Source organism: Nerophis lumbriciformis, linkage group LG29, assembly GCF_033978685.3.
Source record: "Nerophis lumbriciformis linkage group LG29, RoL_Nlum_v2.1, whole genome shotgun sequence".
In the NCBI taxonomy this organism is placed as follows: Eukaryota; Metazoa; Chordata; class Actinopteri; order Syngnathiformes; family Syngnathidae; genus Nerophis; species Nerophis lumbriciformis.
Window position 1 is genome coordinate 18278526 of NC_084576.2, and position 16475 is coordinate 18295000.

Genomic DNA, 16475 nt, shown 5'->3' on the forward strand with positions numbered 1-16475 from the left:
TATAAATATAACACTGTAAATATATACACTATATAACAATTTATACATATAAATATATTTATATGCACATGTATTTAAAATATTTAAGAGAAAGAAAATATATATATATATATATGTATTTTTTTTGTCGTTCTTTAAATTTACATGTATTTAAAATATTTAAAAGAAAGAAAAAAATATATATTTTTTGTCTTTAAATATTTTAAATACATGTGCATATAAATATATGTATATGTATAAATTGTTATATAGTGTTTATATTTACAGTGTTTATATATATATATAACACTGTAAATATGTATATAATATGTTTGTATGTATGTATGTAGTATATATATATATATATATATATATATATATATATATATATATATAATTAGTATAGGCCAAACGTTTGGACACATATTCTCATTCAATGCGTTTTCTTTATTTTCATGACTATTTACATTGTAGATTGTCACTGAAGGCATCAAATCTATGAATGAACACATGTGCAGTTATGTACTTAACAAAAAAAGGTGAAATAACTAAAAGCTTGCTTTATATTCTAGTTTCTTCAAAATTGCCACCCTTTGTTCTGATTACAGTTTTGCACACTCTTGGCATTCTCTCGATGAGCTTCAAGAGGTAGTCACCTGAAAGGGTTTTCACTTCACAGGTGTCATAGTTTTGATGCCTTCATTGACAATCTACAATGTAAATAGTCATGAAAATAAAGAAAACGCATTGAAATGAGAAGGTGTGTCCAAACTTTTGGCCTGTACTGTATATAATAAACCAGATTGGAATAATAATTAATTTAATAATGAACCACAAAAAAAAAAATCGCAATTCCTACAAAGGCATTTTGTTGCTTTGCGGCTGCCGTAGCTGCAACTCATCAATCATGGCGTTTGAAAACTTTTGACGCGTCCAAACTTCCTGGACGGAAATGTCTCTTGACGAACTGTCAATAGGTCGCGTTCACTTGATATCTTTACATGTTTACAAAGCCAATAACTCTACGGGTGTCAAGTTTTATGAAGGGAAGAGAAAATGTCGCTCGTAACTTAACCCTGAATGTTGTTATGCGCGTTATTAACGTCGACCCGGCGAAAGACGCTAATGCTAGCTCGGCTAGCTAGTTTGGCTACATTAGCTTGGTGGCTAAACACTAGCTGTCGCCTTCACTCCAAAGTCGTAAATGTAGCCCGATGTCGTAAAACATTGCGTTTGTTTGGGAGTACGTGGATTTGACGACTCGGGCTGAGAATGTTGCGTTTTCTACGTTACTGCGTGGGCCACTGCCTCCAGGCGGCCATGACCCGGCTGGAGGAGGTCAACGGGGAGGTGAGCATGTGGTCCTCGGTCCGCTGGCTGGGCTACCTGTCCGGCCTCAACCTGCTGGTGGCGCTGTGCCTCGGCCTCTTTGTCCGCTGGGAGAAGACCGCCGACTCCACCCTGCTGGTCATCTTCATCCTGGCTCTGCTGGTCCTGGGTCTGGCCAGCGTGCTGTACTACTACCTGGACATGGAGCGCCTCAGCCTCCACCTGCTCCACCTGTGGTTCGGCTTCCTGCTGGGTCTGCTGTGCTTCATCAACAGCCCCGCCCTGGAGGGAGACGCCAAGGAGCAGGTGGCGAAGGGTCTGCTGGTGTCCAGCGTGTCCTTGAGGACGCTGTGGGCGCTGCTGGAGAGGATGCTGGGCCGCGCTCGGTACCGGCCGGCGTTTCTGACCTCGGCCGAGCGGCTGGAGCTGGTGGGCTTCGCCGCCGCCAGCACGGTGCTGCTCCTCCGCATGGCCCTGAGCGTCACGGTGCTGGTGTTGGCCCTCGCTGTCGTCATGGTGTCCCTAAGGATGAAGGCCATGCTGGGGCTGGCCAACCTGTTGTGCTTCGCCGTCATCACCGCGGAGTGGTTCTTCAAGACGCTCCCCGTCAGAACCAACCAGTTCGCCCTGGGCTGCTTCTTCGGCCTGCTCATCTGCGACCCGCTGCTCGACTTCTACTTCAGCGGCCTCTCCGTGACCGAGCGCTGGCAGCCGTTCCTGCGCCGGCGCGGCTTGTGGCGCCGCCTCTGCCTGCTGCCGCTGCTGCTGCTGGAGGTGGTCTTCACCGTCCTGGCGGCCCAGGTGCTGAGTCAGCTGGACCGCTGGTACCTGACGCTCCCCGCCTTCGTGGCGTGCGTGCTCCTCTGGGCCATCTGCCACATGGTGTTCTTCATCACCGTGTGGGGCTTCCACAGCAAGCTGAGCGACTGCCAGAGGGTGTGTCTGAGCCAGGGGTCAGGGGTCAGCGGGCTGGATAAAGTCATGGCTTCCAAAGGCATGAGACACTTTTGCCTCATCTCCGAGCGCCTCCTCTTCTTCACGCTGGCTTCCACCGTGGCCGTCGCTGTCTTGTCCTGGCAGGTAACCTTCCACTTCCTCTTTTGTCCAACAAACATTATTTTGGTCGGTTCAATCAAAGGCTAATACGATGCACCCGCGTTGTCGTGACAACCTCATCCATCTAGTCATGATGGAGCCAAGAGTTTTATCATCTAATAGAAAAATAATTATATAGTTTGCATATCCATGCTTACAATGTGCATAATATTGCTTATATATTTATAAAATATATATATATATATATATATATATATATATATATATATATATATATATATATATATATATATACATACAGTCGTGGTCAAAAGTTTACATACACTTGTAAAGAACATAATGTCATGGCTGTCTTGAGTTTCCAATAATTTCTACAACTCTTATTTTTTTGTGATAGAGTGATTGGAGCACATACTTGTTGGTCACCAAAAACATTCATGAAGTTTGGTTCTTTTTATGAATTTATTATGGGTCTACTGAAAATGTAACCAAATATGCTGGGTAGGGATGTCCGGTAATATCGGACTGCCGACATTATCGGCCGATAAATGCTTTAAAATGTAATATCGGAAATCATCGGCATCGGTTTTAAAATTATCGGTGTCTGTTTCAAAAAGTAAAATGTATGACTTTTTAAAACGTACGTAGGGAGAAGTACAGAGCGCCAATAAACCTTAATCAAATCAAATCAAATCAACTTTATTTATAAAGCACATTTAAAATTTACCACAGGGGTAGCCAAAGTGCTGTACAATGGGCAGGTTAAAAGATAATACGGGTACCGAGCAAACACAACACAACACAAACAGAACACGATAAAAAAATAAATAAATAAAATAGAATAAATAAAACATAAAAACAGGTTCACAGCAGGTCTATTATGGGGCGCCATTGCAGGATGGATATATGTTTGGCGGTCATACACAAGCAGTGAGCTGACAGAAAGGCACTGCCTTTGCATGCCGGCCCAATCACATAATATCTACGACTTTTCACACACAGAAGTGAATGCGAGGCTTACTTGGTCAACAGCCATACAGGTCACACTGAGGGTGGCCGTATAAACAACTTTAACACTGTTACAAATATGCGCCACACTGTGAACCCACACCAAACAAGAATGACAAACACATTTCGGGAGAACATCCGCACCGTAACACAACATAAACACAACAGAACAAATACCCAGAACCCCTTGGAGCACTAACTCTTCCGGGACGCTACAATATACACCCGGCCCCCCACCTCAACCCCGCCCACCTCAGCCTCCTCATGCGCTCTCAGGTAGAGCATGTCCCAAATTCCAAGCTGCTGTTTTGAGGCATGTTAAAAAAAATGATGCACTTTGTGACTTCAATAATAAATATGGTAGTGCCATGTTGGCATTTTTTCCCATAACTTGAGTTGATTTATTTTGGGAAACCTTGTTATATTGTTTAATGCATCCAGCGGGGCATCACAACAAAATTAGGCATTATAATGTGTTGATTCCACGACTGTATATATCGGTATCGGAATCGGTAATTAAGAGTTGGACAATATCGGAATATCGGATATCGGCAAAAAAGCCATTATCGGACATCTCTAATCCTGGGTCAAAAGTATACATACAGCAACATACATGATCAATTTTGGTGATGTAGAAAAGTTACAATCAAATCAAATTGGCTTCATGGCATGGCCTCTTGACTTCATGTGAGTGATTATGATTGACAACACCTGTTGACTTCACTGAGCCCATTTAAATAGGGCTCATGTGATGCAGTCATTAGACTCGGTTACAAACGTGACAATGGGAAAGTCAAAGGAACTCAGCACAGATCTGAAAAAAACCGAATCATTGACTTGAACAAGTCAGGAAAGTCACTTGGAGCCATTTCAAAGCAGCTTAAGGTCCCAAGAGCAACTGTGCAGACAATTGTTCGTAAGTATAAAGTGCATGGCACAGTTTTGTCACTGCCACGATCAGGAAGAAAATGCAAGCTCGCACGTGCTGCTGAGAGAAAATTGGTCAGGATGATCAAGAGTCAACCGAGAACCACCAAAAAGCAGGTCTGCGATGAAGCTGCTGGAACACAGGTGTCAAGTGTCCACAGTCAAGCGTGTTTTGCATCGCCATGGACTGAGAGGCTCCCATGCAAGAAGGAAGCCCTTGCTCCAGAAGCGACACCTTAAGGCTCATCTAAAGTTTGCTGCTGATCACATGGACAAACATAAGACCTTCTGGAGGAAAGGTCTGTGGTCAGATGAAACAGAAATTGAGCTGTTTGGCCACAATACCCAGCAATATGTTTGGAGGAGAAAAAGTGAGGCCTTTAATCCCAGGAACACCATGATGCTTTACAGAGAGTAAATGGGACAATGAAAAAGGAGGATTACCTCCAAATTCTTCAGGACAACCTAAAATCATCAGCCCGGAGGTTGGGTCTTGGGCGCAATTGGGTGTTCCAACAGGACCATGTCAGAAAACCAACAAATTTAGCTGAACTGCACCAATTTTGTCAAGAGGAGTGGTCAAAAATTCAACCAGAAGCTTGTGGATGGTTACCAAAAGCACCTTATTGCAGTGAAACTTGCCAAGGGACATGTAACTAAATATTAACATTGCTGTATGTATACTTTTGACCCAGCAGATTTGCTCACTTTTTCAGTAGACCCATAATAAATTCATAAAAGAACCAAACTTCATGAATGTTTTTTTGTGGCCAACAAGTATGTGCTCCAATCACTCTATCACAAACAACATAAGAGTTGTAGAAATTATTGGCAACTCAAGACAGCCATGACATTGTGTTCTTTACAAGTGTATGTAAACTTTTGACCACGACTGTATGTATAAAATAAAATGGTTGCACTGTGGTCAAGGCAAGATATAACACTACCAAAAATAATGCTTCAATCCAAAAACATTTAAATAATTACAGAAAATAGGAAACACATTTTTAAAAATGAAAAAAAGCGATTCCATGGAAAAAGCATGTTAATACACCAGGATTAGTCTGTTATAATGGGGCCTAGAAAGTGTTTATACTTTGTTTATATCCTATTCTCACAACAGTGCAACCAAAAACACACTACCATTTTATTAAAAAAACCTCCTCAGCAGGCATCTGCATAAAGGTTGCAAACATCAAGCGGTTCCTAAAATGTTGCTTTGTGGCGTGCAGCCCACCAGCAGCATCTTCTTGGGCATCTTCCTGCTGCTCTTCCCCTCGGAGGCCGTCTTCCACGGCTTGTTCCACGACCTGGCCGCCAGCCTGGGAGGAACCTGCGTGGGCTACGCCGTGGTGGTCCCCACCAACTACTGCAGGTACGTCCCCGTCACGCCCTCACCCGAGGTCTCCACTTCCTGTTTGACCACACCTGTGTTTGCCCTCAAGTCCCGACGGTCAGCCCACGCTGCTGCCTCCCGGCCAGGTGCACCAGCTCAACCTGCGCTCCACCACCATGCTGAACAACATCCAGCGCTTCTTCTCCCACCACCTCATCGAGACCTTCGGCTGCGACTACTCCACCAGCGGCGTCACCCTGGAGGCTCTGCAGGCCAAGCTCAAGTCCTTCATGGAGCTCCGCACAGCCGACGGGCCTCGCCACGACACCTACGTGGTCTTCTACAGCGGACACACGCACCCCTCTGGGGAGTGGGCGCTGGCAGGTGAGCGCACACCAAAAGTGTGATGATAACCATAGAAGCGGTTTTCAATTCAGGAAAATGCGCTAAAAATATCAATGTCGCAGTTGTATCGGCCACTAGAGGAAACTGTGCTCAAGTCCATTCCAAATGAGACTCGTGGTTGTTGACCATCCTGTAACCTAGTACTTGACACCTGTTCACTTTTAGCATGCTAACATATAGTGCTAACTTTTTTAGCAGATTTTGCAGCCAACACATCAGTAATATCCTCTAACCTGGTACTTGACACGTGTTAACTTTTAGCGTGCTAACTTTTTTAGCAAATTTTGCAGCTGAACGCATATGACTATGACTTGGTATTTGACACGTAAACTGTTAGCATGCTAACATTAAAGTACTAACTTTTTTTAGTCAATTTTGCAGCCGAACACATCAGTCATATCCTTTACCTTCGTACTTGACACGTGTTAACTTTTAGCATGCTAACATATAGTGCTAACTTTTTTAGCTGATTTTGCAGCCAACACATCAGTAATATCCTCTAACTTGGTACTTGACACGTGCTAACTTTTAGCATGCTAACATTAACGTGCTAACTTTTTTAGCAGATTTTGCAGCCAACACATCCGTAATATCCTCTAGCTTTAGTACTCGACACTTGTTAACTTTTAGCATGCTGACGTATAGTGCTAACTTTTTTAGCCGATTTTGCAGCCAACACATCAGTAATATCCTCTAACTTGGTACTTGACACGTGTTAACTTTTAGCATGCTAACATATAGTGCTAACTTTAGTACTTGACACGTGTTAACTGTTAGCATGCTAACATTAAAATGCTAACTTTTTTAGCAGATTTTGCAGCCAACACATCAGTAATATCCTCTAACTTGGTACTTGACACGTGTTAACTTTTAGCATGCTAACATTAACGTGCTAACTTTTTTAGCAGATTTTGCAGCCAACACATCCGTAATATCCTCTAACTTGGTACTTGACACGTGTTAACTTTTAGCATGCTAACATTAACGTGCTAACTTTTTTAGCAGGTTTTGCAGCCAACACGTCCGTAATATCCTCTAACTTGGTACTTGACACGTGTTAACTTTTAGCATGCTAACATTAACGTGCTAACTTTTTTAGCAGATTTTGCAGCCAACACATCAGTAATATCCTCTAACTTGGTACTTGACACGTGTTAACTGTTAGCATGCTAACATTAACGTGCTAACTTTTTTAGCAGATTTTGCAGCCAACACATTAGTAATATCCTCTAACTTGGTACTTGACACGTGTTAACTTTTAGCATGCTAATATATAGTGCTAACTTTTTTAGCATATGCTAACATTAACGTTTTAACCTTTTTAGCAGATTTTGCAGCCAACACATCAATAATATCCTCTAACTTGGTACTTGACCCGTGTTAACTTATAGCATGCTAACATATAGTGCTAACTTTTTTAGCAGATTTTGCAGCCAACACATCAGTAATATCCTCTAACTTGGTCCTTGACATGTTTACTTTTAGCATGCTAACAGATAGTGCTAACATTTTTAGCAGATTTTGCAGCCAACACATCAGTAATATCCTGTACCCTGGTATTTGACATGTTAACTTTTAACATGCTAACATTAACGTGCTAACTTTTTTTGCAGATTTTGCAGCCAAAACATCAGTAATATCCTGTAACTTGGTACTTGACATGTGTTAACTTTTAGCATGCTAACATATAGTACTAACTTTTTAGCAGCTTTTGCAGCCAACACATCCGTAATATTCTCTAACTTGGTACTTGATGCATGTTAACTTTTAGCATGCTAACATTAACGTGCTAACTTTTTTTTGCAGATTTTGCAGCCAAAACATCAGTAATATCCTCTAACTTGGTACTTGACAAGTTAACTTTTAACATGCTAACATATAGTGCTAACTTTTTCAGCAGATTTTGCAGCCAACACATCCGTAATTTCCTCTAACTTGGTACTTGACATGTTAACTTTTAGCATGCTAACATTAACGTGCTAACTTTTTTAGCAGGTTTTGCTGCCAACACATCCGTAATATCCTCTAACCTGGTACTTGACACGTGTTAACTTTTAGCATGCTAACATTAACGTGCTAACTTTTTTAGCAGATTTTGCAGCCAACACATCTTGACACGTGTTAACTTTTAGCATGCTAACATTAGCATTCTAACTTTTTTTCAGCCAATTTTATAGATGAACACAGTCATATATATGACTTGGTATTTGACACATGTTAACTGTTAGGATGCTAACATTAAAATGCTAACTTTTTTAGTCCATTTTGCAGCCAAACACATAAGTAATATCCTGAAACGTGGTACTTGACATGTGTTAACTTTCAGCATACTAACATTAAAGTGCTGACTTTTTTAGTCAATTTTACAGCCGAACACAGAGTCATATGACTTTAACTGTTAACTGTTAGCATGCTAAAGTGGCCAACACTACTTTGGTATTGATATTTTTACTTTATTTAGCCATTTTTATGCTTTAAAATGCTTAATTTAGGGAATTAATGGAGATGTGGATGTTGTGTTCAGATGGTTTAGCATATATTGATAGACCTACATTGTATTGGTTTTAGTATCTTTTAATGGCGTGGCGCGGTTGGTAGAGTGGCCGTGCCAGCAACCTGAGGGTTCCTGGTTCGATCCCCACCCCCTGCCAACCTCGTCACGTCCGTTGTGTCCTTGAGCAAGACACAGTGTGTGAATGGGTGAATGTGGAAATAGTGTCAAAGCGCTTTGAGTGCCTTGAAGGTAGAAAAGCGCTATACAAGTACAACCCATTTATCATTTAATGGACAATCAAAGTAGGGCTGCAACAACTAATCGATTAAAATCGATTATAAAAATAGTTGGCGATTAATATAGTCATCGATTAGTTGGATCTATGCTATGCGCATGCGCAGAGGCTTTTTTTTTATGTATTGTTTTTTATAAACCTTTATTTATAAACTGCAACATGTACAAACAGCTGAGAAACAATAATCAAAATAAGTATGGTGCCAGTATGCTGTTTTTTTTAAAATAGAATACTGGAAAGGATAGAAATGTAGTTTGTCTCTTTTATCCGATTATTAATGGATTAATTGAAGTAATAATCGACAGATTAATCGATTATCAAATGAATCGTTAGTTGCAGCCCTAAATCAAAGTGGCCCCCGCAAGCTTTATTTTTTATTTCTGCTAGGAAATGTGTGGGCACTTCTGCTCTATTCAAATATTTGATTTATAATTCACAGTTTGTAAATGGTTTAACACGGTCAGCTCTGGAACCAATTAACAGCGATAACAGAGGGCTTCGTGCAGGTGTGGCCTGGGGGCCATTTGCTGCCCTCAGATAATATTTCAATGGCCTTAAAATACTGTTAGGAAAAAAAACGTACCGTATTTTTTGGACTATAAGTCGCTCCAGAGTATAAGTCGCACCGGCCGAAAATGCATAATAAAGAAGGAAAAAAAACATATAAGTCGCACTGGAGTATAAGTCACATTTTTGGGGGAAATTTATTTGATAAAATCCAACACCAAGAATAGACATTTGAAAGGCAATTTAAAATAAATAAAGAATAGTGAACAACAAGCTGAATAAGTGTACGTTATATGAGGCATAAATAACCAACTGAGAACGTGCCTGGTATGTTAACGTAACATATTATGGTAAGAGTCATTCAAATAACTATAACATATAGAACATGCTATATGTTTACCAAACAATCTGTCACTCCTAATCGCTAAATCCCATGAAATCTTATACGTCTAGTCCAGGGGTCGGCAACCTTTACCAGTCAAAGAGCCATTTTGACCAGTTTCACAAATTATAGAAGACAATGGGAGCCGCAAAATTTTTTTGAAATTTTAAATGATATAACACTGCATACAAAGTTTTTTTTTTGCTTTGCGCTATGTATAAACCAGGGGTCTCAGACACGCTTACACCTTTATGTGAAATTTGAAAGCTGGTGCGGCACGCGGGTTTTAAATTAATGGCGTTTGTCAGCGTCATGCGTGCCGTGATGGTACAGCATATAGCGCCCACTACAACCAGGGTGCCTGATCAGCCACATGTTGTAAGGGGCTTTCGTTTGCTCACGTTGGTAACAGCAAGGCATACTTAGTCAACAACCACGCAGGTCACACTGACGGTGGCTGTATAAAAAAACAAAAACTTTAACACTCTTACTAATAATGCGCCACACTGTGAACCCACACCAAACAAGAATGACAAACACATTTCGGGAGAACATCTGCACCGTAACACAACATAAACACAACAGGACAAATACCCAGAATCCCATGCAGCCCTAACTCTTCCGGGATGCATTATACACCCCCCCCCCTACCAAACACCGCCCACCTCAACCGACGCACAGAGAGGGGGGGCAGGGGGGTTGATGTGTGAGGGAGCAGGGTTGGGGTGGGGGCGGGGTTTGGTGATAGCAGGGGTGTATAATGTAGCCTGGAAGAGTCAGGGCTGCATGGGGTTCTGGGTGTTTGTTCTGTTGTGTTTATGTTGTGTTAAGGTGCAGATGTTCTCCCGAAATGTGTTTGTCATTCTTGTTTGGTTTTGGTTCACAGTGTGGCGCATTATTAGTAAGAGTGTTAAAGTTGTTTTATATAACTACCGTCAGTGTAACCTGTATGGCTGTTAACCAAGTATGCCTTGCTGTCACGTACGTGTGCAAGCAATTAGATGTATATTGTATAACAAGTGTTAGGCTGGCACGCTGTTAATACAGGTTGTAGAGAGCGCCAAATGTTATACCATCATGGCACGCCCTAATTATAGCCGTAGGGGTGAAATCGGTGAATATTAATCCCGGGAGTTTTCTGCGAGAATCACTGAAATCCGGAAGTCTCACGGGAAAATTGGGGGGTTCAGCAAGTAAGCTGCTGAGCCGCATCAGAGTGATCAAAGAGCCGCGGGTTGCCGACAACTGGTCTAGTCTCTTACGTGAATGAGCTAAATAATATTATTTGATATTTTACGGTAATGTGTTAATAATTTCACACATAAGTCGCTCCTGAGTATAAGTCGCACCCCCGGCCAAACTGTGAAAAAAACGGAGATTTATAGTCCGAAAAATACGGTAAAAACTCTAATAAAAGGGCCAACAGAGAAGGAGAAAATGTTAATAACATAAAGCTGACATGTTTATTTCTAATCCGAACATTTGACTGGTTTGAAAGTGTGAAAAAGTGCATTGCCGAGTGTTGACAGTTCCAATACGTTCCTGCAGGGGGAGACACGCTTCGCCTGGACCAGATAGTGAAGTGGTGGAGGGAGAAGAATGGCGGCTTCTGCTCACGCCTCGTCCTCGTGCTGGACTGCCACAACTCAGCGGCCATGGTGAAGGACGTCCGCAAGGTGGAGGGCGTCTACGTGGCCGTGCAGGGCGCCACCCTGGCCGCCGCCAACGCCGACGTGGAGCAGCCGGAGCCCCAGACGGGCGACTTCCTGTCCCAGTGGGTGGAGTACAACTGCAACCCCAACAGCGACACCCAGTGGTCACAGCGGGGCAGGGCGGTGTCGGCGGCCTACGGCGTGTCCCGACACTGGAGCGACTACACGCTGCACCTGCCTACGGGCAGCGACGTCACGCACCACTGGAGGGCGTACTTCCCGCGCGTCACCTACCCCGTGGTGCAGATGGCGCTGTGGTGCGGCGGCCTCAACCTGCTGTGGCCGTGCAGCGCCTGTCTGAGGTGCCTCAAGCGCGTCAAGCTCAACTGGTTCCCTCCCGCCATCTTGGACACGGGACAAGGCTTCAAGCTGGTCCGCTCTTAAGACCGACATCCATTTTGTTACTGATTTTCTTTTTTTTGAAATACCATATTGTTCCAAATGCAAGACCGTACTATTTTTTTACACGGGTAGTCTTATATTGGAATACAAAAAGAACTCTGCACACAGATGTATTTTTTGGAATATTAAGATTTTTGTATTTAAATTGCTAAAGTTGAGGGTTGGGGGGGGGGGGGAAAGGTCAGGAAAAGAGGTGACATCTTGTACTGGAGGTATTTACAGTCTTCCTTGAACAATATTGAAAGATGCCCATTGATACTAGCTTGCACTTTTTTCTGAAATAATTCCAGTGTGCCTTTTTTCTAAAACTGATATTGTGCTGCCTTCCACCAAAGTGCTTTGTCTAATAGTGTAAGACCCAAATCATACTTTTATGTTGTAAGAAGTCCAAGCAAACTTGTTTTCCCATTTAACTGTTGCACTTGTGTGTGTGCACGATGCATTCAGGGACCTTCTCTGGACTGAAACAAGTGTTCTCTCGTTTGACAAAGTGAAACTATGCAAGAATGGAGATGTTATTCAGGTCACGTTTGGGATGTTTTAACGGCAAAGCTTCCTTTAATTAAATATGTAGCTCTTTTAACTGACCCTCTGACTCAAATGTCCACGATTGTCTTTTTCGGCGTAACAGTGCCCCCCTGTGGTCGTTGCTGTCTTGTGTGCCGACTGTGCGTAGACCGGAAGTTGAAATCGTAGATACTTTTGCGAACCAGTTAAAATAAAATAATACATATATTTGCCTAACTTGAGTTAAATTACCTTTTTATAATTGTATTATTACACTTACCTAATACATATATTTTTTGGGGGGGGAATCGTAAAGTTGGGAACGATTTTTGTTTGCGCATGCTGGGGCCTGCGCCAACGAATCAGGCGGTGACCGAATACCTAACTTTAAAATAGTTGTACCAACACTCAACGCACATGAAGCCTTATTTCATTCATTAGAGTCACAACATTAATACATTTAGAATGAAACTCAGAAGGAGGTGGCTTAAGTTTAAACGAAGCACTTCATCTCCTTTTGGTTTAAGGCAGTACTAAACAACGCCACAAGAGGGCGCTGCCATACCGCAAATACGGAAGTATTTTTACCAAGTACACCAAACATTAATCAGACATTTAATGTGATGCAATAGTTTTACACGACTCCTAAAATGTGACCACACAAAGCTGTAGATTAGACTATTTCTCTGTTTTTTATTGAAAACATAACATTTGGTTGTACAGAAGCGTAACTCCTTTTTTTACAGCAAGGCAGGCAGAAGTCGCTGCCCTCGTGTGGCTACAGGCGGAACTACAACAACAAAATTCCACTTATGGCTTGAATGTTACACAAAGCCGAGGTGGAAACGGCATCGAGGACATTTTAATTAAGACCGACGTTAAAGTTATTGCAAGTTGCAGCAGATGATACACCTTTATGCTTTTAAGTACAACTCTGGAATGTAGAAAAAAACAACAATGTACTTTTTATAACATTGGAACAAAAAGGAAATAAAATGTGCAATAAAATACATTTAATTTTGGTGAGGTTTTAAATTATGGCTTCAGTAATTAATGTTATGCTTTAGCTGAGCGAGTTGTTCTTTTAAGTGATAACTTACTCAAAACATAAGAAAAAAAAAACAAGATAGAAGAGGAAAGTTTGGTTTTCAATGAAGCTCTGACTGTTGCTTTCCCAGACAGACAACATGTACGGAGGTACACGTTGCACAACATCAGCACTTACTTCTTAAACGTTTGTCCTGAGAGGAGCGACAAGGCTTTGGCAGGAGGACGAAAAAACTTAAATGTTTTTGTCGGTTTGAGTGAAAGTGCGATCATCAACATGAACTCATACAGAGGTTGCCCCACCAAAATAAAAGTATGTCTACAGTCATGTTTCAGTCTGGTAATGGCGTTGGTGTCATCGTCGGTAGCACTGTGGTGTCAGGTGATGCACTAGAAGACCTTAAATAACAAAAACCAAGCCTACTAAATACTAGTTGCCTTTCTTCCAGTAGGCACTGGCACACAGTTCTAGTCCTGGTGTTACATCCTCTTATGCTGTAGGCCGCCACTCAGGACTTCCTATGTCTCAGGACGTCGGAGGCGCCGTTCAGTTTGCTTCGCCCTGACGAAGCACCTGTGCTGCCGTTGCCTACAGGTCGATCTCTGTCTGCGGGGTCCTCCTGTTTGCGGCGCCGTGTCTCCTTGTAGCGGAGTGTGATGTCACTGCAAAGTAGACAATCTTTAACCTTGACCTCACTTTTACACCTCACCTGACAGACACATTCTAATAGTTACATACTGGACATTAAATGACAATATCAGGGGTGTCCCAATACACCTTTTTCACTTCCGATTACATCATACTTGCCAACCTTGAGACCTCCGATTTCGGGAGGTGGGGGGGGGCGGGGGTGTGTGGTTAAGAGGGGAGGAGTATATTGACAGCTAGAATTCACCAAGTCAAGTATTTCATACACATATATATATATATATATATACATACATACACACACACATATATATATATATATATATATATATATATATATATATATATATATATATATATATATATATATATATATATATATATATATATATATATATATATATATACATACACACACATATATATATATATATATATATACATATATATATCTACATCCTGAAAATATGCAAACAAAACTGTGTTTGGATAATTGATACTTCAAACTTGCATAAATAAATATTAAGGAATGATAATGATAATAAATGATAAATGGGTTGTACTTGTATAGCGCTTTTCTACCTTCAAGGTACTCAAAGCGCTTTGACACTACTTCCACATTTACCCATTCACACACACATTCACACACTGATGGAGGGAGCTGCCATGCAAGGCGCTAACCAGCACCCATCAGGAGCAAGGGTGAAGTGTCTTGCTCAGGACACAACGGACATGACGAGGTTGGTATTAGGTGGGGATTGAACCAGGAACTGTCGGGTTGCGCACGGGCACTCTTCCACTGCGCCACGCATAACTTGGCTTCTGAGAGCTTCAAAATGTAGTGAATAAAATGCTAAAGTTGTTGATAAACAAGCAATTATTTTAATAATTAAATATGGTCATTTTAAATGAATTATTACGATAATTTAAAATTAATTATTTCAAATATGTTTATTTTTTTTATTTTTATTTTTTTATGTCCTGTCCAGCTTCTCAGGCAAATCATATAGTTGATGTAGATGCCCATGTCGGCTGTTCAGATTTACTTTACAAAAGAGAAGTGTAGGATACTTCTCTTGTTGCCTTATTTGTATTTGACTTTATTAAATGTATTTATATTATCATTTAGTGCAGCCGGGCCGGAGCAGGAGGGGATATGTTTATTTTAAGGCTCCAGCGCCCCCCGCGACCCCGAAGGGATTAAGCGGTAGAAATGGATGGATGGATGGATGGATGTTTATTTTAATGTAAAATTGTATGGCTGGATGTAATAAGGAGTCAGAAAAAAATAAAAATAAAAATACAATTAATTTTGATGTTTTTAGCAAAATATAGTAAAAATGTATTTAGTTTTAAAAAAAAATGTTATTAATAAATATCTATTTATTTTTAGGTAAGATAAACATAATAATACAATGTATCTCTAGTCTGGATGATTTAGTTCATGTCACCCTGTTGTCCTCCCGTAGTGAAAAAAGGCTGTCCTCACTCAGGTCCGCATGGAGCTGGAGGGGGCGTGGCCTCCAGCTCCGGCTGAAAATCGGGAGATTTTCGGGAGAATATTTGTCCCGGGAGGTTTTCGGGAGAGGCGCTGAATTTCGGGAGTCTCCCGGAAAATTCGGGAGGGTTGGCAAGTATGGATTACATTTAGACATTAACTGGCTTGTATCGGAGATTTTAGTCGATATCATCCGATACTTGTCTTTTTGTACTGATATCAATGGTACATAGATCCATACAAACTGTAACCCAACCTAGCCTTTAAAGTGCAGTTCGTACCGGATGAAGAAGCGCCAGAGGGTCCACAGGAGGATGAGGAGGAGGCCCAGCAGCCAGCACTGCATGATGAAGAAGGGAATGGGCAGCATGATGGTGTTGGGGTCGTACTTGACCACGATGAGGAACTCCGTCACGGTGATGGCCGCCACGAGCCACGCCTGCTGGCCCAGCTTCTTGTGGAACTTCCTGTGGTCCAAAAGAGGCAGGTGGCGATAAGCCCCGGCGAGCTCCCGCGTGTCCCGTGTGGTCGCGACTTACGGGTCGTCCATGAAGTCGTAGATCTCCCTCATGGCCACGCCCCCCACGTTGACGAAGAAGACCAGTCGCAGCAGCACCAGGTAATGTTCCGGAGGCATCCACAGCACAAACTTCAGGTAGAAGGTGTTCAACTCCGCCAGCAGGAACTTGAAGAACAATCCATGAGTCAGCAGATTTCTTTGAATCGATGATGTAACAACTGCTCAATTGATGGTAAACAAAAGCACAACAGCTGAGAATCACAATATTTTTGTACAATGTCAGCACTTTGGTTCATGTTGTAATAAATGTTCATTTTGTTTGATAAATATATTTTTAATGTACCATTTAACAGTGAGCTGGTAATATATGGAAGTAGAATTGTCTCACATCAATATGATAATACATATGCATATATTAATAA

General features: G+C 41.7%; 2 protein-coding genes across 2 annotated transcripts in view; one reads left to right on the top strand and one right to left on the bottom strand.

Annotated features, from left to right (window-relative positions):
- Window positions 1–853: 853 nt before the first annotated feature.
- On the top strand, window positions 854–12576 carry tmem168b (transmembrane protein 168b). Its single transcript, XM_061924878.2, has 4 exons — window positions 854–2388; window positions 5532–5674; window positions 5745–6019; window positions 11267–12576. Exons 1-4 carry the CDS (start codon window positions 1252–1254, stop codon window positions 11812–11814), a joined length of 2103 nt encoding a protein of 700 aa, XP_061780862.1. The 5' UTR covers window positions 854–1251; the 3' UTR covers window positions 11815–12576.
- A 436-nt stretch (window positions 12577–13012) lies between these two features.
- Window positions 13013–16475, bottom strand: part of ptdss2 (phosphatidylserine synthase 2) — a 26398-nt gene continuing 22935 nt past the window's right edge. Inside the window, exons 11-13 of the mRNA XM_061924879.2 lie at window positions 16073–16218; window positions 15815–16000; window positions 13013–14049 (exon numbers count right to left, since the gene is read on the bottom strand). Coding sequence (XP_061780863.1) covers window positions 13896–14049; window positions 15815–16000; window positions 16073–16218 — 486 coding nt within the window. The 3' untranslated portion in view covers window positions 13013–13895. The remainder of the gene's footprint in view (window positions 14050–15814; window positions 16001–16072; window positions 16219–16475) is intronic.

Coding starts and splice junctions, on each gene's coding strand:
- tmem168b (XM_061924878.2), top strand. CDS start 1,252: ATGTTGCGTTTTCTACGTTACTGCGTGGGCCACTGCCTCCAGGCGGCC. Junction 2,389..5,531: donor TCGCTGTCTTGTCCTGGCAG/GTAACCTTCCAC, acceptor TGTGGCGTGCAG/CCCACCAGCAGCATCTTCTT. Junction 5,675..5,744: donor GTCCCCACCAACTACTGCAG/GTACGTCCCCGT, acceptor TTTGCCCTCAAG/TCCCGACGGTCAGCCCACGC.